This window comes from Pituophis catenifer, unplaced genomic scaffold, assembly GCF_029215685.1.
Source record: "Pituophis catenifer annectens isolate HBS135680 unplaced genomic scaffold, rPitCat1.0.hap2 SCAF_3, whole genome shotgun sequence".
NCBI classification, from domain to species: domain Eukaryota; kingdom Metazoa; phylum Chordata; class Lepidosauria; order Squamata; family Colubridae; genus Pituophis; species Pituophis catenifer.
The window spans coordinates 1583734-1607626 of record NW_027256883.1 but is presented as its reverse complement, the minus strand read 5'-3'; the positions used below and the strand labels follow the sequence as shown (position 1 = coordinate 1607626).

At 44.8% G+C, this 23893-nt stretch overlaps 1 protein-coding gene across 1 annotated transcript in view; it reads left to right on the top strand.

The window, feature by feature from the left end:
* Window positions 1-17117, top strand: part of RECQL4 (RecQ like helicase 4) — a 29439-nt gene extending 12322 nt beyond the window's left edge. Inside the window, exons 12-24 of the mRNA XM_070941934.1 lie at window positions 79-162; window positions 1346-1534; window positions 2560-2742; window positions 3833-4031; window positions 4916-5193; window positions 6200-6337; window positions 7466-7616; window positions 8781-8910; window positions 12456-12628; window positions 13629-13815; window positions 14340-14499; window positions 15650-15758; window positions 16979-17117. Of these exons, the coding sequence (XP_070798035.1) occupies window positions 79-162; window positions 1346-1534; window positions 2560-2742; window positions 3833-4031; window positions 4916-5193; window positions 6200-6337; window positions 7466-7616; window positions 8781-8910; window positions 12456-12628; window positions 13629-13815; window positions 14340-14499; window positions 15650-15758; window positions 16979-17100 (2103 nt within the window). The 3' untranslated portion in view covers window positions 17101-17117. The remainder of the gene's footprint in view (window positions 1-78; window positions 163-1345; window positions 1535-2559; window positions 2743-3832; window positions 4032-4915; window positions 5194-6199; window positions 6338-7465; window positions 7617-8780; window positions 8911-12455; window positions 12629-13628; window positions 13816-14339; window positions 14500-15649; window positions 15759-16978) is intronic.
* Window positions 17118-23893: the final 6776 nt, after the last annotated feature.

The following is a 23893-nucleotide window of genomic DNA, read 5'->3' as shown; positions in this document are numbered from 1 at the left end:
GGGACTTGGCTCCTAGACGGTGCTGGTAGTTCCGTGTTTGCCTAACTCTGAATGAGGCGCCGTCTGTATTCCTTGCAGGTCTCTGGCCTCCCTCAGCGCTTGAAAGCCGTCTGCGTCCACTCCGGCATGTCGAAGACTCAGAGGGAAGCTGCCATGGAGCGGGTGAGCCACCTGCGTGGGGGCGAAGCTGCCTTGGGGTCACTGAAAACTGTCTTTACTAGGATCCTCCAGGTTATACTGCCCCACAAAGCCCCTAATTCCCATGCGGTCTAAGAATTGCGGGATTTGTGGTCTCAGTTGGGGGTAGCGTTAGGTGTATTGGGGTCCTGCCAGCCTCCATTTTTGAACTTAAGCAGCAAATAAACATACGACCACAACTGAGCCCAACATTGCTGATGCTAAGTGAGAGAGTTATTAAGTGAGTTTTGCCCTACTGTATGACCTTTCTTGCCACAATTGTTAAGTGAATCACTGCAGTTGCTAGCTTAGTTAACATGGTTGTTAAGTAAATCTGTCTTCCACATTGACTTTGCTTGTCAGAAGATTGCCAAAGGGGATCACGTGACTGCAACCGTCATAAATATGAGTCCGTTGCCAAGTGTATGAATTTTGATCACGTGTTCATGGGGATGTTAGAGCGATGTAAAAAAACAGTTATAAGCCATTTTTTTTTAGTGCTTTTGTAACTTTGGATAGTCAATAAAGCAATGGTCCACCACCTGCAGTGAAACACTCTTTTTCCTTCGTAATTATTTCAGGATGTTCATAACACTTGTTTTTGAGAACATGGGCTAACAGGGAGATTCTCAGTCATCCTGCTCAACAAGGCTGTGGTTGGATGTCCAACACTGAGCAGGGTTGCAATGAAAGTGTCAGACCTGCTCCAGCTAGGTCCCTAGGAAAGAAAGACCCTCGACTCCATTTAGTTGAAGTGATAGGTTCTTTTACTAAGGATTACTGCTTGCAGCAAGAGCAAGGCTGGATCTAAAGTTCCCGCGCAAAGCATTACAGATTTTCTCCTTCTCCCTGGCCCTCCTTCCTTGACTCTCCATCTGTGTGTGCTTTATAGTTTTTTTTTTGGGAACAGCTCAGATGTTTAGAGTCACTTGGTGCAATTCGCATTCTTTTCCCAGACTGCGGGTCCTTGACCTCTGGTTTCTATCAAGCCTGTCTCACACACTCACACACTCCTCTACTCCCTACTCTCCACGTGCCAATTGCCTCCTTCCTCTCCCCTGCTGCCCCCTAAGAATTTATGACATGATGCCAGCAAAGCGCAAAGCTGAAGATGGCGCATCTGACAGAAAGCCTGTGTCCCTGACCAACCGAGATTGTCTGCTTGCAGGTAAAGGCCGGGAAAGTCCAGGTACTCCTGCTCTCCCCCGAGGCCTTGGTTGGAGGGGGCCTCTCGAGCAGCAGCTGCCTCCCTCCCGCCGACCAGCTGCCCCCCGTGGCTTTTGCCTGCATCGATGAAGTGCACTGTCTGTCCGAGTGGTCGCATAACTTCCGCCCGTGCTACCTCCGGCTCTGTAAGGTACTGAGGATGAATGAGTAGAAGTGTGGGTCGGGGTGCAGGGAGGAGGGGCTTTTGAGGGGCCTCTGGGGTCAAAGACCCAGAGCAATCAGCATTCTGAATAGTCCTCTTGTGCTCTGTCAGCCTCCAAGTTTTTCTACAGCAGCCTTTCCCAACTCTTGGCAAATTGAAGGTGAGTGGACTTCAATCCCTACAATTTTCAGCAGTGGCTATCCTGGCTGTGGAATTCTGGGAGTTGAAGTCCATATACTTGGAAATTGCCAAGGCTGGATAAAACCTGTTTAAAAGGAACTCAGTGGCCAGTGGCACCTCCACTCAAAGGATAAAAGTTTTAGGGGAGATGATAAATCGTCTGGCCCCCTATAAACAGAAATGGAATTTTATTTGAAAAGGACTCAAAATAATAGTAATGTGTACATAGGTCTTTGAGGCTGGCCTGGCCTTGTATTTTAGGATGAGGACTGGCCATATAATTAAAATAATTCTAAAACGATTCCATGTGATAATCTAAGTATGATGCCCCAAGATTGGGAAGGCTGACCTACTGACCTCATTTATTGCCACTAGTGATGGGTAAAGGGGTTTGTAATTCCTTTTGAAGCAGAATAAAATCTCTTGTTCTCTCTCGCTCATTTACTCTTTCTTACACTCTCATTCTCTTTCTCTTATTCTCTGTCCCTGTTTCACACTCATTTTCTGTATCTTTCTCACACTTTTATTCTCTCATTCTCTCACACACATTTATTCTCTTTCTCACTATCATTCTCTTTCTCATTCTCTCTCTCACACACACTCTCATTCTCTCTCTCTCTCTGTCTCTCATTCTTTCTGTCCCTCTCTCTCTCATCAAAACTTTCCTCTTCCAATTGGAAAGAGCAACACACAATGTGCAAATGTGTGTGTAAGTTTGAGGCGAGGGCAGCATTTTTATTTCTCCAGCTGGGCACGGATAAGCCCACCGCTGGAAGAGAGTTGGCTTCTTGTGCTTTCCAAATTAGATGACCTCGCCGTTTCTTTCCTGGCAGGTTCTTCGAGAACGCTTGGGTGTGCGGTGTTTGTTAGGCCTGACAGCCACTGCTACCGTTTCAACGGCACAGGACGTGGCCCATCACTTGGGCATCCCAGAGGGCGAAGGGCTGGCTGTGCGTTCTGTTGCAGTTCCTCCGAACTTGTGTCTCTCTGTCTCTACAGACAGAGACAAGGATCAGGTGAGTCTGGAGCCCAGGCAGATGTTTCCATATAAGAGAGCGGTTGGGAGGCGGGGGACAGTCTTCTTTAAGAACTTTGCCAGGTGTGTGTTGAGCCAGAAATTCACAAGATTGAATCTTAAGGTTTTTCTCAGAAAACTGGTTTTCTCCATCAACATTAATAATTTTTTAAATTTAAATTGTGATATTTGTATTGTGTTTTTACCTGGCTGTACACCACTCCGAGTCCTTCGGGAGAGGGGCGGTATAGAAATAAAATTATCTTTATCCATTATCCTTAACAGGCTCTGCTGTGCTTTGTACTTCATATCCTAAAGTGGCTACACCTTTAGAGTGCTTTCCAGTATTAGTAGCCAGAGTTCTGGAATGGATCTATCTGGGTTCAGAAATCCACTGCTCTGGGAGAATTTGGGATGTCTCTGGAGCTTCTCAGTCATCCAGATCATGGTTGTCCCAAAGATGCTTTTTCCAAGAGGCAACTGGACTTTCTGGTTTTTCTTCGAAGATGTTTCGCTTCTCATCCGAGAAGCTTCTTCAGCTCTGACTTGATGGTGGGGAATGGAAGGATTTCTACTCCTTGCAGGCAGCTGGTCATTTGCATCTTTTGAGAGAGTCCTTGAGGCCACTTGGAGGTTTATCTGTGTCACCTGAGTAGTGCAAATGGGTGTGGAGCCTTCTTGGAACTGCTGAAAGGACTGTGTTGCAGACTGGAGATAGATGATGTTGTATCCCTCCCCCTCTGTTGAGAGAGGAGCGATGACATAGATGGCCTCTTTTATCCGTCTTTCAAACCAGCAGTCCTTCTCTATTTCATTCATTTCATTTTATTAAATTTTGGATATTAAATATCCAAAATGTGGACTTTGCTGTCTTCAAAAGAGCTGAAAAAGCACCTTTGGGATTTGTTTGGGGTCAATCTCCTAGAACTGAGAAGAAAACCAGGCTGAAAATGCCACAAACAATTCCCTAGATAGGAAATGTTTTCCTGCTGGGTATTATTTTCTTGCAAACAGTAGTAGCCTCTTTTCCTAAGGTATCCAGGAAAACAGTTCTGAGTCTCTGTTGAAAAAAAAAATGCTAATTATTGCAGGCTCTCGTAAGTTTGCTACAAGGGGACAGATTTGGAAGCCTGGACTCAATCATTGTGTACTGCACACGCCGGGAAGAGACTGCACGGATTGCAGCCTTCATCCGCACCTGTTTGCAAGGGGTGAAGCTGAGAAACGCCCCCTGTGAAGGAGAGCCAGAAGGGGAGGACCAACTCCCTGGAAAAAGGAAGAAAGCCAAAGGTAGTTGTTGACTGGGGATTATTGGCAGAACCAGTGGTGAAATCCAATTTTTTTTACTACCAATTCTGTGGGCATGGCTTGGTGGGCGTGGCAGGGGAAGGATATTGCAAAATCTCCATTCCCACCCCATTCTGGGACCAGCCAGAGGTGGCATTTGCCGGTTCTCCAAACTACTCAAAATTTCTGCTACCGATCCGCCAGAATCTGCTGGATTTTACCCCTGGGCAGAACCAACCTGGGGAACAGCTGGGTAGGGAATAAGTGATGTGGCAGAAACTCCGTTGTTCTTTTTGTCCCTGATTTATAACCACCATTGAGTTCAACATTTTCCGTTGGTAAGCAAGACAGTTGTTACAGTGAGTTTTGCCCCATCTTACAACCTTTCTTGCCACGGTTATTAAGTGAGCCACATAGTTGTTAAGTAAAGCTGGCTCCCCCGCTGACTTTGCTTGCCGGAAGGTCGCAAAAGGTGACCCTGGGATGCCGTCATAAATATGAGTTAGTTAACAAACATCCGAATTTTGATCACGTGGGATGCTGTAATGGTCGTGAGTGTGAAAAAACGGTCAGAAGTCACTTTGTTCAGTACCGTTGTAACTTCGAACAGTCACTAAACAAATGGTTATAAGTCAAGGCCTACCTGTACACCTTCGCCTACTCCCAAAATGGTGTCAGAGCACGAGCCCACCCAGCGTCTCTGAGAGAAGATCCTTCCAGAATTAAAGCACAGTCAAACAGGCATGAAATCTTTGCTTCTGGAACAGGCCAGGCCTTTTTTTCCCCAGCCTTTTTGAATCCTTGAAACGAGTCGTGGTTTACGTGGCTGATGTTTCTCCCAGGTTTTCAGTGAGCCTCCCCTTCATTCTCCTCTCGTTCCCCCACAGCGAAAAAGAGCACCCGGCGCCCTCTGAAATGGATGGCCGATGCCTACCACGCCGGCTTATCTGCCTACGAACGTCGCCGTGTGCAGAATAACTTCATGTCCGGCCAGTTGCGAGTGGTGGTGGCCACGGTGGCCTTCGGGATGGGCTTGGACAAGTCGGATGTGCGCGGGGTTGTGCATTACAACATGCCCAAGAACTTTGAGAGCTACGTGCAGGAGATCGGGCGTGCTGGGAGGGATGGCCAACCTGCCCAGTGTCATCTCTTCCTCAACCCAGAGGTAAAGCACAGCTCGTTCTGGGGGGGATTTATTCAGGGAAAAGCTTTTAGCCTGAAAACCAGCCATATGTGTGCGCATCACGTATTTGGGGGGGGGGGAGGGGGCTGCCAAAATTTGAGGGGCTGACACAAAGAAGAAGGGGTCCGAAGCACCTGAGGGCAGGACAAGAAACAATGGATGGAAACCAATCAAGGAGAGAAGCAACCTGGAATTAAGGAGAAACTGCTGACAGAACAATTAGCCAATGGAACAGATTGCCTTCAGAGGTTGTGGGTGCTCCATTACTAGAGTTTTTAAGAATAGACTGGACAACCATTTGTCTGAAATGGTATATAGGGCTTCCTGCTTGAACGGGGTTGGACTAGAAGACCTCAAAGGTCCCTTCCAACTTCTGTTATGCTTTAACATGCTTGCGGATGGAACTTGCAGTTCTGCATGTCGTGGAATCAAACACCGGGCCCCAAAACTGATAATCAAGTCGCCCTGTAATTTAAAATTTAAAAAATATTTAAAATTTTAAAATAAATAAAATGTTATTTATTTTAACTGGAGGAATTGGATTAACTGGAAGAGCCTGGATAGCTCAACAGACTAAAAAAAGCCTGTTATTAATATTCAGCTGTCTGCAATTATTGCAAGTTCGAATCTCCCCAGGCTCAAGGTTGACTCAGCCTTCCATCCTTTCTAAGGTGGGTAAATTGAGGACCCAGATTGTGGGGGCAATAAGCTGACTTTGTATAAATATACAAAAGTATGAAGGCTATTGCTTAACGCATTGTAAGCCACCCTGAGTCTCCGGAGAAGGGCGGCATATAAATCAAATTAAAAAAAAAAAAATTCCCTCCAAGAAATAATGTGAGGAATTCCTACAAATAAATGGAGGCACTCATATTTATATATTTCAGGGAAGGAGGAGAAAATGATACAGTCATGCATAGGCCTAGGTAATAAATAATAGTAATGCCTATTTCTCCGCCATTCACAAAGTTGACCTTCTCCTTGCCAGGGTGAGGATTTGCATGAACTGAGGCGCCATATTTACGCAGACATGGTTGACTTCTTCACCATCAAAAGGCTCGTGCAGACAGTTTTCCCACGTTGCAAATGCCAAGAGCTTCATCAGAAGCAGCAGGAACTCAACAAGGTGAGGACTGGAGGTTAAAACAAATAAAGAACAATTGCTGGAATTGGGTAGTCTAAATAAAGAAAAGAAGGACCAGGGGTGACATGATAGCAGTCTTCCAAAATTTGAGGGGTTGCCACAAAGAAGAGGGAGTCAAGCTATTCTCCAAAGCACCTGAGGGCAGGACAAGAAGCAATGGGGGTGGAAAATAATCAAGCAACTTAGAACTAAGGACAAATTTCCCAACAGTGAACAATTAACCAGTGGAACAGCTTGCCACCAGAAGTTGTGGATACTCCATCACTGGAGGTTTATAAAAAGAGACTGGACAGTCATTTGTCTGGAATGGTATAGGGTTTCCTGCCTGAGCAGGGGGTTGGACTAGAAGACCTCCAAGGCCCCTTCCAACTCTGTCATTCTATCGTAGTATCAAGATCACATAAAGTATTAGGAAAGAGGAACCAGCAGGTGAAGGAGAGGACAACTGGCTGGAGACCACTTTGAAAGCTGTTTCTTAGGGAGAACCAGCATGGTTGAATATGCAGGTAGCCCTCACCTTACGATTGTAATTGCACCTGGAATTATGGTTGTAAGTCATGGCAGTCATAAAGCAGGTCGGCACATGTCCATGCCCAATGTTATGACTTATTTTGCCGGAAACCGACAAAAGCTGCTGAAAATTATGGTCATGTGACTCTGGGATGCTGCAACTGACCATAGATGTGAACCGGTGGCCAAGGACCCTTAAAGTGATCCCATGATGGCGGGAGGGGGGAACATTCTTAAGACCCTTAAGAATGGGTCTTAGGGAGCCATTCTTAAGGTGTCGTAACTTTGAACAGTTGCTAAGCAACTGGTCATTAAGCGAGGACTACTTTATCTTGTGATAGTCAGAGCTGTGCAATGAAGGACCGCTTCATTTTCTTGCATCCCCAGAATTTTGTGTATGTGTTCCTGAATCTCAGCGTGGACTTTAGCTGACTTTCACAAACAGGCACATGACTCAAAGGAAAAACGTTAAGAGATTTAAGAGGGACAAGACAGCATTGGCTTCTAAGGCCTAAGCCCACAGGACTGATGAGCCCTTTGGCAGCCAGCTGATTCTTCTCCTTCTCTTTCTCCTCCTCCTCCCCCATTTTTAATCCCCAGGGCTGTGAAGTGGAGGATGCAGAGATGCTCACCGCCCTAGAAGGAAGTTCAGAGAAGCCACTTGACCCAGAACAGTCGCGAATATGCTATAAACACGAGAGAGCCATCCCTATTCAACCAACTGTGGAAGCGCTGGACCTCCGAGAAGAAGGTGAGGGTGTTAGGAATCACGGGAATGTGAGAACTGTCTTCCTGAAGCTTTAAATGTGAAATAAAACTACTCAGAAGGAAGCAGGGGGGGTTGTCTGCTAGTTGGGTCTAGTGATTAACGCATCAGGCTAGAAGCCAGGAGTTCTAGTCCATCTTAGACAGGAAAGCCAGCTGGATGATTTTGAACCGATCATCAGGAGACGGTGAGTTCTAGTCCTCCTTAGGCACAAAAGCCAGCTGGGTTCTTTGGGCCAGTCCGTCTCTCTCTCAGCCCAACCCACCTCCCCCTGACAGGGTTGTTGTGGGAAAAATTGAATTATTTATTTATTCATTTATTTATTATTTATTAATTAAATTTATATGCCGCCCCTCTCTGAAGACTCAGGGCGGCTCACAATACATTTTAAAAAATAATTATAAAAAAAACATTGAAAAATTAAAAACATTAAAAACTCATTCACGCCATTCATGGCCGGATCTCGCCAGATCACAAGAGCAAAAAATTAGAGCCAAATAAAAAATTATTTTTATTTATAAAAATAATAAAGGCGGGGTAGGAAATCTAAAATAAAAAGAAAATTTCAAAAACCGTCTGGCTGTTCAGATTGGTTTGAGAAGAAGAAAGAGCTGAAGAGGTTTTCTGAATCTTCCCTGTTTATTGCTGCTGCCTCAATTTCTTCCTTATCTAAAGAATCCAAATTTGATTCAGGATAAATACTAGCCAGTATTTAATAAGATACCGGGAAACATTGCGGCTTCTCAAATCTTTACTGGTTCTCTGTTGTCCTAAACTTTTGGCATCGGTCCAAAATGATTTCCAGCTTGGTTTTGGAATAGAAGCAATCTGGGAAAAGACTTTAAAAAGCAAACATAGGATTCCTTACAGCCTAAACTGAAGCTCAAGTCATCCGGACCTTAATCCATCTTCAGCAGGAGGGCAGGTTTCCCAATGCTTGATTTAAAAGAGCATATTTTCTGAGCACAACAAAAGACTGCCTAAGCCCCTTTGTCAACAGATGGCACAGGTCTGATTGTGGAAATTGGATGGTGGTAAGTGGGGGGATGTTTCCAAAACATGAATAGAAAGCACCATCCACAATGTTCTCAAGTTGACCTGGCAAACCTTGTGTCCTTGTCCACTTAACCGAAAGTAGGTTTTTTTCAGGCATAGAGACCCTTCTGTGCTACCTGGAACTGCACCCCTGTCACTGGGTAGAGCTGCTGTACCCCACTTTCTCTTCATGCCGGGTTTCGTGCTACAAAGGCCCTCAGCAGCTGCGGACGGTTTCTCGAAGGTGAGGAAAGGAAGGGAGGAAAGGACCAGGCCAGTAAGAGAGGATATCAGGAAATTGAGAAACAAGGCTCTTTCACAGCCGTGGCTCAAATCCAGTCACAACCGCAATGGAGCCCAAAATCTCTCTTCCTAAGCAAGGCAGTTGTTAAGTGAGTTTTGTCCCACTTTACAACCTTTCTTGCCACCGTTGTTAAGTGAACCACTGCAGTTGCAAAGTTAGTAATACGCGTCGTTAAAGTGAATTCGGCTTCCTCATTGACTTCGCTTGTCAGAAGGTCACAAAAGGGGATCACGTGACCCCTGGACACTGCAACCGTCATAAATATGAGTCAGTTGCCAAGTGTTTGAATTTTGATCATGTGACCATCGGGATGTTGCAATGGTCATAAATGTGAAGAACGGTCAAAAGTCTCTTTTTCAGTGCCGTTGTAATTTTTAATGGTCAGTCAATGAATGTGTCAACTTTGAAAAGGATCAGGCCCGTCGCAGCCATTTTTTTTTTTTTAAATTTGATTTATATGCCGCCCTTCTCCGGAGACTCAGGGCGGCTTACAATGCGTTAAGCAATACCCTTCATCCTTTTATATATATTTTTATACAAAGTCAGCTTATTGCCCCCACAATCTGGGTCCTCAATTTACCTACCTTAGAAAGGATGGAAGGCTGAGTCAACCTTGAGCCTGGCGAGATTCGAACCCTGCAGTAATTGCAGGCAGCTGGTCTTAATAACCAGCTTAATAACAGGGTGCCTTAAACCCCTGTACTACCAAGGCTCCATTTGTCTCCGTTTCTCATCTTGACACACTTTGTGGGGAGGAGGCAGCTTTGAATTGTCAGACCAGACATCAACAATCTACTATCTCGTGGGAACCAAGGTCATCCCAACAGGTGTGGGTCAGAGACCGGAAGAGGAGTCCAAGTAGATGCCAGAACACCTAACTGGACCTCTGACAAGGAGGGAGGGAGGGAGCTGTCTAATCTTTCCTTATGCTGAAAGCGTGGGGAATAGCCAGAGCTGCTTTTAGGATCACCCTTGCTGAAATGATGTCCTCTTTGAGGAAGCTGAAAGTCTCAAAGGCGCTGACTCATTGGGGTTCGTTAATCGGAACCTTCACAAAATGGTTGTAAGTGTGAGGATTACTTTTATTTAATCTTGCAGGCCAAAAATTCAGCACACAGAGTTGTAGGTTTGGGATGTGAATGAAGATGATTTGTTGCAGCTGCCCCAGTCCAGAAAATTCTAGATAGCTTAAAACACCTCAGTGTGCGATTTAAAACCCTTACAAACAACCACATAGCATAACAACCTGGACAAAAACAACCTATAATAAAAAGCAAATGCGACAGAGCACCCAGAAGGGAGGGAAGGGAGTTTTGCTGCAGTTGGCATTTTGGAACAATGGGTTTGAACATGATATTGCTGTTGTGTGCAAACATGCAGGCAAACTGGGGGCAGAAGGCACCTAGGTCAGACTTTTAACCAGTTCTCCACCACCCTGGCAGCATTTTTATCATTTATTTTAGAGGTTTATAAGCCGTTTCAGTCAAAGCTGACTCTTTAGACCAGGCGTCCATTGCTGTCCATTTGTGGCAATGGAACAGGGACGTGTCCCCAACCCCTGATCCATGAACCAGCAACGGTCCACAGCATGCCGGCAGCAGGCTGCGCAAACAAGCGATGCCCCATCCATGGGATGCAGGCAGTACGCGAAACGACACGCCCCTCTGGTCTGCGGAAAAACCTCTCCCCACAGAACTGGTCCCTGGTGCCCAAAAGGGTGTGGGCAGCTGACCTAGGACAACATCTTAGATTACCAGCATTTGCCAAATAGAAGGCCGTATCCGTTGTGCCCTCTGCTGCAAGTGTGGGAGCAGGCATCATGGGTACAGATCCAGGCCAAAAGGAAGCCTGCCCATGCTCCTGGGACAATCTCAGGGTGGACCCTGAAACCCCACAGAACGTGGGGCTTTCGGTCACTGAATGCTACGCTTGGGATCTCTGGGTAGCTCAGGAGCCACTATTAGGCAGCACATGGATAATGCAAGTACCGTCTGGGTCCCTTGGTGAGGAGCAGCTGCCAGTGAGATGGGACTGGGATGGCCCTCCAGTCCTACCCAGCTGGGCTTCAGAGTAACCGGTTCGCTGGAAGGGATGAATTATTCCCTCTCATCTATCAGTATCCTCTCCCGGGCTCACCATCATTGCTTTATCAGAAGCCTGGCTTTTTCCTCAGGGGTAGGGCCAGGCAGTGGGTACAATCCACGTGGAGGCTTTGGATTGTAGTTTTTAGGAGCCTCAACTTCACTGCTATGTCGTTGTATATTTTTTGTGTCTTGCATTATGAGCCTCTCAGTGTCACAAGACTGAGATGGGCCAATAGAGGAAGTCCTCATCTTACAACCACAATTGAGCCCAACATTTCTGTTGCTAAGCAAGACGGTCAAATGAGCTTTGCCTCATTTTACGATCTTTCTTGCCACAGTTGCTAAGTGAATCACTGCTGTTGTTAAGTTAGAATCTGGTTTCCCCGTTGAGTTTGCTTGTCAGGTCACAAAAAATGATCGGTGACCCTTCAACCATCATAAATATGAGTCAGTTGCCAAGCGTCCGAATTTTCATCACATGACCGGGGGTGGGGGGGAATACTGCAATGGCTGTGTGAAAAACGGTCACAAGTCACTTTTTGCAGTGCCATTGTAACTTCGAACAGTCACTGGAACGAATGGTTGTAAGTCAAGGACTACCTATATATAAATTATGTAAACCAATATCGGGTTTTGCAGGTCGCCGTATTTATTATTTTGTTGGTCAGATTTAGAAATCACCCATCTCTTTCACAGAGGGAGGTATCCGTATTTCCCCGAAAATAAGAACAGGTCTTCGATTAATTTTTGCTCCAGCAAGGGCTTAATTTCTGGTTAGGTCTTATTTTTGGGGAAATACGGTCCTAATGCGTCTGGCTGGCTGATGATCTTAACTGGGGCTTATTTTTGGAGGTAGGGCTTATATTATGAATATCCTAAAAAATTATGCTAGGGCTTATTTTCCGGTTGAGTCTTATTTCGGGGGAAATCTAGTATAGAAAAGGTATATGCTTGTTTCGTTCATGCTGTCAGGGTTCCAAGTAATACACCCATGGCAAGCAAAACTCCGAGGCAGGTACAGTAGATTCCTCAAAGAATAGTTTTATTCGGGCTTATCATATTGGCACAGCTCTGGTGAACACCAACTCTGCAGGTTCCTGCGGTTTTCACCTAATTAAAAGCAAAAGTTTTCCCTCATCCCCAAACAGTCACATGGTCCAATCAAGGTGCCATCCGGTTGCCTGGTAACATCACTCCTCCTTCCTCTGACCAGGTGTGAGAACGTCCTTGGTTCCCAAGAGAAAGTATATTGTTTTGGCTAAAAACCCCCAACTATCTCTTAATTCTCCTAATTCTCCAGTGTGGCAGCACTGAAGCTTCCAAGATGGCTCCGGTCAGGTCAGCTTCAGGGTTGACACCTGCAGTCAAGTTTGCTTCCTTGCTGTCTCTCCCTGCCTCCAGGTGCCCTCCGCTCGCGGTCTGCTTGGCCCAGCAGCGCCTGAAAGGGGTGAGAGCCACCCAGGCCAGCTCTGTGGAGTTCGATGTCATTGCACTGGCCGATTCCATGGGCTGGGAGGTTCTGCCAGTCAAACGCGCCCTAAGACAGCTGCAGTGGAGCAGCCCATGGCAGAACGGTAAGCCAGCGGGGAGCTTGGTCAACTGGTGTGCAGGGAGGATGGGGGGCTGTTGTGGGGAGATTTTTATCTGAGCTAGTTCTCAGTCACGGCCCAGAAAAGAAGCAGAGTCCCTGCATAGTGTTTGTCAATCATCCCTTACCTCTTCAGCACTAGAGGTCTCCTTGGTGGTCAGTGAAATGTCTGTGGAGATTCTCAATCATCCAGGACTTGGCAGTCCCAAAGGCACTTTTTCCAAAAGGCAACTGGACTTTCTTAGTTTTTTCATCTGGAAATATTTCACTTCTCATCCAAGGAAGCTTTAGTTCTAACCGACTGGTGGGGAATGGAATGTCTGTGTTAAAATTACGTATCAGTAAAGGAGAATATTTGTAGCTCAGGGTTGAAAGGAGGAGTCCTTGTTGCTCTGTGAACTTTGTTGCAGATATTTCATGACCCAAATTAGGTGGTATCGGCAGTGCTAGCATGATTTCATTATCCAAGTTTGGGTCATGAAATATCTGCAAGAAAAGAAGCCAGCTGAAAGAGCACCAAGGACTCCCAAGGTATTAAAATTGATCTGTGTTAAAATTGAATAGCCCCTCTCTCAACCAAGGGGAGGGATATGACACCACTTTCATCTCCTGTTTACCAATCACAGTCCTTTCGGCAGTCCCAAGAAGGTTCCAGATCCATTTGCACTCTGGATTCAGGTGACCCTGAAGATAGAGATAAACCCCCAAGTGGCCTCAACGACTCTTAGGGTGCTAACGTCCAGATGACTGCAAAGAATATAAATCCTTCCATCCCCTGCTAGTCAGTTAGAACCGAAGAAGCTTCTTGGATGAGAAGGGGAAATGTTTTCGAAGAGAAACCCAAGATAGTCCAGTTGCCTTTTGGGCTTGCAGTCGGCTGTGTTTCAGGGAACATCTTCCCCCACCGAGAGGCAGTGATTCAGAACGTGCTGGAGGATCTGGGGATTTCGAGAGGTTGTCCACCATTTTCTTGTCCCCCTGCTCAGGTTCCCAAGGCTCCAGGAAGAGCGAGATCCTGGTGGAGTTCAGGGAGCTCTCCTTTCACCTGCGCTCCTACGGCGACCTCAGCGATGATGAGCTGGACGGGGTGTGTGACTTCCTGCACCAGCGAGTCACGGGTCGAGAAAAGGCAGCCCTCCGGCAGCTCCAAGTCTGCTTCCAGGCTTTCCAGAGGTGGGCAGTTGCAAAGAAGGAAGGGCCTGTAAACCTCACGGGAGGCTGGGTGGATTCTGACAAAATACGGACTTCACAGCTGTTTATTTAGTGACCGTCCAAAGTTACAACGGCACTGAAAAAAGTGACTTGTGACCCTTTTCACACTTATGACCGTTGCGGCATCCCCATGCGCAACGGTGATTAAAATTCACACGCTTTGCCACTGACTCATATTTATGACGGTCACAGTGTGCCAGGGTCACGTGATCCCCTTTTGCGACACCTCCTGACAAGTCGAGTTGATGGGAAAGCCAGATTCACTTAACAACCATATTAGAATAGAATAGCCAGTTGCCAAAACGCCTAAATGTTGTTCATGGGGCCCTGGGGATGGTCATAAGTATTAAAACCGGTGGTAAATCACTTTTTCCAATGCCATTGTAACGTTGAACGGTCACTAGCGGTTGTAAGTCGAGAACTCCCTGTACTGCTGGACTTTCACTGTACTTACCTCTGTTGTGTGTCTGTGTCGTTTTCCACAGCGTGGCTTTTTCTACTTACGCCTCGTGCTGTGACCATGCAGATCAGGAGAGGAGCAGCCAGCTGAAGTCCCAGCTGGTGGCTTATTTTGAGAAGCAGCCGGTGCTGGATGAAACCTCTGTGGGTGCAGACTGTGGGGCTGATCATCTCCAGGATGTTCAGGTAAGGAAATCCAGCTTTTCATCTACAGTTGGCGCCAAATCAGGCAGGCTGACAAGGTTCTATCCTGGTTGGCCTTCTGCAGATTGGTGGCTCTGCTAGGGGTCTTTGGGCGGTGGGGTCCTGATGCATATGGAGGGCCTCAGAGGATGGAGGTTAATCCAAGAGAAGTTATTTATTTATTTTATTTATTTAGAGCAGGGGTGTCCAATCTTGGCAGCTGTACAACTTGTGGATTTCAACTTCCAGAATTCTTTAGACAGCATGGCTGACGGGGGAATTCTGGGAGTTGAAGTCCACAGTCTCGGACAGAGTTGAAATCTTCCAAATTGCCAAGGTTGGATACCCCTGGTTTAAAAGGCAACTGCCTATGCCCCAAATTGGCATCATTTGTGGAAATTCACTGCCTTTGCCTTGTACGTGTCCTGAAAAGCTTCCAAAATTTCACCACCTCCGTCTGGTTAATTACCCTTCTGTGTGTCATCAGGCACCGCCAATATTGCCATTCCCTTTTCTATATTTGGACTCTCTTATTATATATTTTATTATATTTTATATTTTTACATATTTGGATTCTTATTAGGCAGTACATTTTGACAGAGAAAATATGGTTTCTTTTCCTGCTCTTTTCTTAAAGACAATACTTAATCGATTTAATTCTTGAGATTTCTGGTTAAAACGAATAGGGAGCAGGTGACCAAATGTGGCTTTTTTCTGTCTAAACATCCTGCAGAGCTGTTAGCAGAGTGGTGCGGTGACTTAGAGGTGGAGCTCTCGCCTCAGAAACAGGAGGCTGTGAGTTCGATCCTAGGTAGAGGCAGATATTTCTCTCTCTGCGCACACTGAGAATATATCTGCTGAACAAAACTCCGCATTGGCGACAGGAAGGGCATCCGGCCATTAAAACACTCTGCTAGCTCCATTCAGTTGTCCAGACTCCACCCCGCAAGGGATTATGGGGTCGTTAAACGATGAGGATGATCCTGCAGAGCTGTTATTAGCAGAAACTAGTCTACCAGCCACTATCAGCATCATACAGAAAAAGACATTCCTTTTCTGGAGAACACGCTTGCTAACTGAAACAGTGAGCAATAACATGCTAACATGCTACAAAAACTGCAGGCTAACTTGATGTGATTCTTCCCAATTATAGTTTCAGCAATGGGAACAGCAAATCCAGGCTGACATTCGCCACTTCCTCTCCATCCGTCAAGACGAAAAGTTCTCTGGCAGGGCTGTGGCGAGGATTTTCCATGGCATTGGTAAGGTTCCTCTAATAATAAATCTGAACTGTGCTGAATTACACAGAAATGCACAGGTTTCTTTAGTGAGTTTTTGCTCAGTCACTTTAACAAGAGAGTTCAAGTCCCAGCATGTCACATGCATGTGGTTTTCTGGGCAACAATATGGAGGCGGTTTGAGGTTTTTTTTTAATCCAGGACTAACATGGTCCAATCTTTCTTGATTTATGAACTCATGTAAGGGAGGTTTGGGAGGAAACTCTGGAATGCAAGTGTGCTGCCTAGAAGTGCTAGACAGACCCAAACCCCAAGGTCATCGCCTGGGAATGTCCGAGGCAGGCTGGCCATTTCCAAAATAAAGCAGGTGCAACCAATTGGTGGACAATGGGAGGTCTGGGGGGTGGGGGAGGAGGAAAAGTTTTCCTTATGCTGTTTGCGTGCGAGAGTGTCAGAACTGGCTTTTCTAGTTCTGTATCCCCATGGCTTTTCAGTCAAGTTATACCCTTGGAGAAAAAAATGTCCCAAGAGTTTCTTTTGCTGTTTAATGCAATGGGATGGTTGGCATAATTATACACCAAGGGTCCTCAAACTATGGCCTATGAGCTGTATAAGGCCCGCCAAAACCATTGATCTGGCCCGCGCAGGACCACGAGGCTTCCCCGCCCACATTGCCCTGCCCACCTGTTGGCACCCACACTTCGGCCAAGCGCGGGCTGTAACTGAAAGGATGTCCCGGGAGGCCAAAAATGAGCCCATTTTTCACCTCCCCCACCTCCAGAAGATAGACAGAGGGAGAGAGAGAGAGACTTGTTGATTGTAAGCTCCTTGGGGCTGAGAAGAATTGCTGCAAAACTGACTTTCCTGAAGTGGACCATTAGACTAGGACAACTGAAAAAATGATCTAGTAAAAGGAAAAGGCAACCAAAAGAGCAACAGGCAAACAAAAGCAAATAAAACACCCCCAGGAGCAAAACAAATTAAAGTTTAATTTGTGTAATTTGTTTAATGGAGTGTTAAATTGGCCACGCCCACCTAGTCATATGACCTAGCCACGCCCACCCAGCCGGTCTGAGGGTCTGAATTGGCCCCGTTTAAAACGCTTGAGGACCTGCTATACACCGATGCGCACAGAATGCTAAGTGTAAAAGCTCACCTATCTTTACTATATCTTTGCATAATGCCAACCCTGGATTAGTTTTTGTCGCAGTGCTTGCTTCATTGAGGTTGCTTTGTCTGCACAGGGAGTCCATGCTACCCAGCTCAGATTTATGGCCGAGACCGTCGTTTCTGGAGAAAGTACCTTCACTTTGACTTCCATAAGATTATGCGCTTGGCTACAGAGGAGATCATCCGTTGGAAGTGAATTGAGCTGGGCAGAATCTGGAGAGGCGAAGCCCCATTGCACAGCTGCTTGTTCCCTCCCTTGTTGGCCACTCTGCAAGCATTACATTTCCAGAAGAGCTCTGGCAGCCAAATTTCTCCTTGGGCAATTGTCCAAGCTTTCTACAAAATAGTAGGTGGAGCAACTGAAGAAAGTTCTCCTGGCCTAAACAAGTCGGTCGGGAGTCCTTTAAAAAAATAATCTTGAATTCACTCCAAAAATATGAAATCCTACATATTTGGCAAAATCTTGAAGAGCGTTCCTTCACCTCGTGGCTTTCCCTTCCAGAATTCTGGCAGTGATGGGGTTGCGCTGTGGATTTAGGGAGTGGATAAGGCGTTGATTTATAATCTTCAGTGTTTTTTTGAAGAACAGGCAGTTCCTCTTTCTGAGGAGAGTTGGAAGTCTTGATTTGCCTTCTGACATTTGAACTGGACAATGAACACACGTAGCCGTATTAAGTAAATGCCTCTAAGGAAAAAGGGGAATGTTTTTGTACTGCACTACAGGATTTTCCCTGGCAGAACTTGATTTTAATAAAACATTTTTTTTTTACTTAACCTAACAAATCATTTTTGCTTCTTCTGTTCTTTACTATATAAACAGCATGAAGTTTTAAAATAAGTTTTATCTTTCTCATTTGAGTGGGACATTAAAGTTTTGTATAAAAACGGTGCCAGGAGGGAGAGGGAGGGTAAAGAGACTCCTTCCTTGATATATCCTCTGAATCACAGAATCTGAGAGCTGGAAGGGGCCCTTGAGGTCATGGAGCCCAACCCCCTGCTCAATGCAGGAATTAAAGCATTCCTAAGACAGCCCCATTCCCTCCCCACCCCTTAGCCATGGGTTTCCCTGTCAAACAGGTTCCAGTTAAGTCGTTCCTAAAGTTGACCCCAGTGAGGATGTTAAGGGCTACCTGTGCTTCACCCACCCCAAACTGGGCTTCCTGTGAGGCAACGGCATGGCTCATCCAGCCTCACAGAAAATACCCAAGACTCTTGCAACAAACAAGGCAGATCTGAAAGTCCGGTGGAAAGCCAATCCTAAATTCTAGGGAAAGAGGCCTAGGTCAGTCTTTCATGAATTTTTTGTTAGTTGACAAGTCATTTTTTTTCTCCTTCCCTCCAAATTTCTGATTGGTAATCTCCATGAAAAAAAAAATGATGCACTTTGAGCAAACCTAGACAGACATCTGAGATTAAAAAGAAAAAAAACTGGGCCAAAGGTAAGGACGGCTATTATGGGCAACCCAAATTCCTAATTTCAAACTCTTTTTGCTATAACAAAGTAGAGGTAGTTCTTGGCTTACATCAGTTCATTTAGTGACCATTCTAATTGTGGGAGGAAATATCCCTCGGGTTCAGTTCCAAACTGGGAAAAAGACACTGGAAATATGGAGGCTGATTGGAAAGATGGTTTAAAGATGAACAGAACCACCAAGCACATGTGATTCTGGGTAGCTGACCACATGGAGTGGAGAGAAGCTTATTTTATATTCTGGGCTTTGAACTTGAACTTCCTGTTCCTGGTGCAAGAACATGTATTCTATTGGCTGTTGTCGGATTCCTATGGGGTCATGTAGGGGTCATAGCTGGCTCTATAGGCAAAAGGAAATGCCAATCCTAGGTGCTTGTCTGAGCTAATCTGATCAGCCTCTGGCTTATTGTTTATCTGAGCTCCCTTGTGAAGTCTGGACTGCTCTGGGATGATGCAATGAAGGGCTTGTCTTCTGAAAGGGTGTTGGGCAATTCCTATTGTGGCTTAATGGCTTTTCGTCCTGTGTTGGATTTTGGGTGAGGGGCTGCTTCGAATCCTACCATTCTGCCTTTGTTTCAAAATATCCTGTCTTGAATGGATTTCTGCCTGCAGTATTTGCTTTGCTTATGAATAGAGCCATCTAGTTTGCTGGTTCTTTCAATAAGCTCTTTTTTTCTCCTTAAGTGCTGACATCTGCTGTGGGCTATTAAGGAAAAGCGGGGACTGCTATCTGGCTCAAAAATACATGTTTCTCCATTTCTCCCTTTGCGGAAATATAATATTCTGCAATATTTTCCAAAATACGGAACGTAAGGAACAACGTGAAGTAAGATCAACTAGAGCAACAAAACCTACGTATAAAGTATGAATATGGAAGAAAGGAAATTAATTTCAATAAATGTAAATTTATTTATGGATTAAATTCGGCTATTAAAAGAAGGAAAATATTTTATAAATTAGAGAAACTAAAATTTGACATAATTTGTTTACAAGAAGTGCATATTAAAAAACAGCATGAACAACTACTGATACAGCCAAAACTTGGAAGAACTTTTTTATCGCTATCACAAAGTTAAAAAGAGAGGAGTTGCTTTATATATTAAAAATGCAATACTGGCGGAGCAAAAATATGCAGACGAAGAAGGTAGAATCCTGATGGTGGAATTAAGTGATGATAATATGAAAATTCTAGAAAAGCAAGACCTAGAAGATCAGGGATGTAAGATGGATTGGTTTTCATATATGCAAATATTTTCTAGATATCGAGAAGATCTCAAACAAGGTTTTTATAATGTTTTGACTAATCTAGATAAGATATTAATGGGTTCTGATGACTATGTAATTAAAAAGTTATATGGATATTTGTTAGAGGTAAAATTGGAAGAAGAACAAGTTAAAGAATCAATGATAGCGTGGGGGAAACATTTTGGTTATGGTATTGATTTAGAGAAATGGCAAAAATTGTGGTCACATAATTATAAAATGACAATGTCTGCAGCATATAAGGAGAATTTGTATAAGATGTTTTACAGGTGGCATCTACCCCCGTCAAGGATAGCCAGAATGTTCAAGAATAAATCGGAGAAATGTTGGAAGTGTCATCAGACCCCAGGATCATATTACCATATATGGTGGACATGCGTAGAAGCAAAGAGATATTGGACTAAGATACACATGTGGTTGGAAAAAATGATAAAAAGACACATTGATTTTAAACCAGAGATATTTTTATTAGGGATCTTACCAGAGACATTCAATCAAGAATCGCAATATTTAATTGTGAATATTTTAACAGCGGCTAGAATTGTATTTGCTAAAGACTGGAAAGGAGAGAAGATACTTACTGATGAAGAAATTATTAAGAAAATGCTGGACTGTGCTGAAATGAGTAAATTGACATTTGAAATAAGAGAACAGGAAGATAAACAATATTATTTGATACTAGCTGTACCCAGCCACGCGTTGCTGTGGCTCAGTCTGGTTAAATGGAAAAGAAAGAAAAGAGAAAGCGCACGTTTCTAATATGTTTAATTTCACAATGCTTGTGGGTATACAATATTTTTTGTTGTTCCATTGTCTGTGCAGATATAGAGATTGCCTGGTTTTCCGACTCTAGAATATGCAACATATAACTGTCCATGTGAGAAACAATCTGTGTGTAGATCTAAACCGCACAATTCTAAAGACTGGCCTTGGGCTTTGTTGATGGTGATTGCAATGTTGATGGTGCGGTCGTTTCTCCATGAAATTTCAGAGCCTTGCAATAAGGACACAATTCAGTCATAGTGCTGATGAGAACATCCCGGCTCAAACTATAATCATCAGCTGGGTTGTACCGGAATGCAAGGCGATTGTAATCGCGTGATTGGTGAGCACGGAGTCGTGTTTGACGCTGATCTGCTTTTTCTCGTTGACGTCTTTCAGCCACTCTCAGCCTGTCGCGTTCATTCTGTTGAGAACGAAACCGACCTGAAGCTGCAGAACGCAATCGCCGTGCTCGCAATCGTGCATCCTCAAGTCTGGCTGCACGTCGCTCGGCTGGTTCCTCGGCACGTATTTGAGCCATTCTTTGTCTGTTTCGCTCGTTCGCTGATGCCCGTTCTCGCTCAGTTTGATTTGCAATTACTCGTCGCACTGCTTCCGCTCTGCGAGTACGACGACCTAAGTTTGATCTTCTGCGAGGCATTATTTGGATGAAGTAAAGCAGATCGATTGCACTGAAAAAGAAGAAAGTTATAAGAAAAACATATGAAATTGCAAAACATTAAAAAAAGCAAAAAACATGAAGTAAAAAGCAAAGAAAAAACAAACAAAAATACTAACGAAATATTTCAATTCAAACGCAGATCAATGGACACTCCATGAGGCCAGGAGAGGCTGCCCTGCTCTCCGCTGCGAGCCTTTAACAAAGGAACGGTCTTACCGGTCGTTTTGCAGCCTGGGCTTGATCAGTGGAAGGAGGTGATTCCTGGCCTCCAACAAGAGCCGACACAGAGAGTGGTGGTTTGTTGTAGCGCTCCGCCTCGTGCCTGTGGCGTATGGGCAAAGCCCAGGAACTGTGGGCCTATGGCGTGAAATGGGATCGTAAGATTGGAAATTTGGAAATCGTAAATGGATCGTAAATCGGAAACATTGAAATGGAATCGTAAAATATTTAGTATAGCGTGTGTTGCTTTTACGTCCAACAGATGGCGCTGTTTTGCAAAAAAGCATGTTTTTACCTGTCACAGGTGTGACATCTATATATAGTCGGCATATAAAAACGTGCGTATTCAAATGCAACGTTGTGTCAAAATTTCAAAGCAATCGGTGAAGAACTTTAGGAGATTTAAGATTTTGAACAAATGAACATTTACATTTTTATTTATATTATTATAGATTATAGATAGATTGATGGGAGTTATTTTATCAATGGATAGACAATAAAACATGGAGATGAAATATGATATATGAAATGAAATTAAGATAAAATGTGTAAACACTTGTTTTCTTTTAGGGGAAAAGAACATTTGTCACATATTGATATTTTGAAGATTATGATTATGGGAGCACGAAAGGATTTTAACCGACCGAAACACTGTTTGTAATTGTTTTAAAGGATGGTGCTTTTATGTTGTTTTTGTTTGAAAATAAAAAAAAATACTTAAAAAAAAATACATGTTTCTCCATTTCTCCCTTTGCAGAAATATAATATTCTGCAATATTTCCCAAAATATTTCATTCTTCTAGGAGAGGTAGGCACTGACTTTCTACATAAGTTTGATTGATTGATTGATTGATTGATTGATTGATTGAGATTTATATGCCACCCTATCTCCAGCCGGACTCAGGGCGGCTCACAACAGTAAAAAACATCTAATGAAAAAGTAAAAAAGAAATTAAATCCAAATCTCATAATTTAACAGTTAAAAGTGCAATTAAGACTAACAAGTTAAAAATTACATTACATCATTACATTACATTACAACAGAAAAGTTACATTTCTGATAAAGTGACTTTTTCACTTTTCAAACAGCCATTACAGCATCCCCATGGTCATGTGATCAAAATTTGGACACTTGGCAATGGACTCATACTTAGGACAGTTGCAGTGTCCCAGGATCATGGGATCCCCTTTTGTGACCTGACAAACACAGTCAATGAGGAATCCAGATTCGCTTAACAACCGTGTTGCTAACAACTGCAGGGGTTCGTTTAATATTGGTGGCAAGAAAGTTAAAATGGGGCAAAACTCACTTAACAACTGTCTTGCTTAGCAACAGAAATTTTGGGCTCAAATGTGGCCGTATGTCGAGGACTACCTGTACAGATTTCTAAATCTCAGGGGAAGATGATTGGGGTGAGTGGGCAATAGACCATTATTGTAGCCAGAGGTGGAATTAGTGAGGGAAGTTAGAAGCCAATAAAGGAGAACCTTCGTAGTTCAGAGTTGAAATGATGGATCTTTGGTACTCTCTGGTGATTTTCTTGCAGACATTTCATTACCCAACCAGGTAACATCATCAGTACTAGAAGGGAGTAAGGTGTGGAGAGGAGGAGGAGGATCTTCTGCTTGAGCAGGGGGTTGGACTAGATGACCTACAAGGGCCCTTCCAAATCTGTTATTCGGTTACGAGGAGGAGGATGACTGTGGGGTCCTTGGTGCTCTCTGAGCTTAGTTATTTTCTTGCAGACGTTTCATGACCCAACTAGGTAACATCATCAGTGTTAGGAGTGGGGTTTACACAGAGGAGCAGTAGCGGGAGGAGGGAAGAGGATTATGTCATCCTTAGTGCTCTCAGCATGGTTTCTTTCTTGAAGACGTTTCATGACCCAACTAGGTAACATCATCAGTTCTAGTGGGGGTTTGCTCTCAATTTATATTCAAGAATTTCGGTCCTGCCCTCGGGCAACCCAAAGAGATAGACAGAGTTGGAAGGGACCTTGTAGGTCATCTAGTCCAACCTCCCGCCCAACCAAGAGACCCTTTGAAATCGGGGCTCAAAGACCGCAGCCTCCGCCGAAGGAGGGAAAAAGCGCTGAGCCGGAACCATCGTTCCCGGAATTATTTCCCCGCCGGAGAAGGGAACCAAGAGTCTTTCTACCATATTTATGCAGAGGGTTTCCTCCTTCCGGCTTTCTGCCCGCCTCTTCCGGTGCTTCTCGCAGCTCAAGGGGCATTTAACATAGAGAGGTGAAGCCCAGAGCGCCCCCTTGGGACGAGAAGAGGCCAATGGGACGCTTTCATTCCACAGAGCGCCGCCCCTCCTTCCTCCTCCACCCTCCCAGCGGATTGAATCAACACGGGCGACAGTCTATGTCTCTCCTATTCTTTTCCGTTCCAGCCTGCCGTCCTTGTACGTCACTTCCGCTTTCTTTATGATCAAGAAGGCCGCTTTCCCTCCGCCCAGCGCCCCCTGCCGGTTGCAGCGCGGAAGGGGTCCTGGAGCGGAGTTGCCGTGGCAACGCCGGGGGGCAATGGGGCTTCTTGGAAGGGGCGCCAGGTTGGGGAAGCTGGCTTGGCCTGCCTTAAGCAACA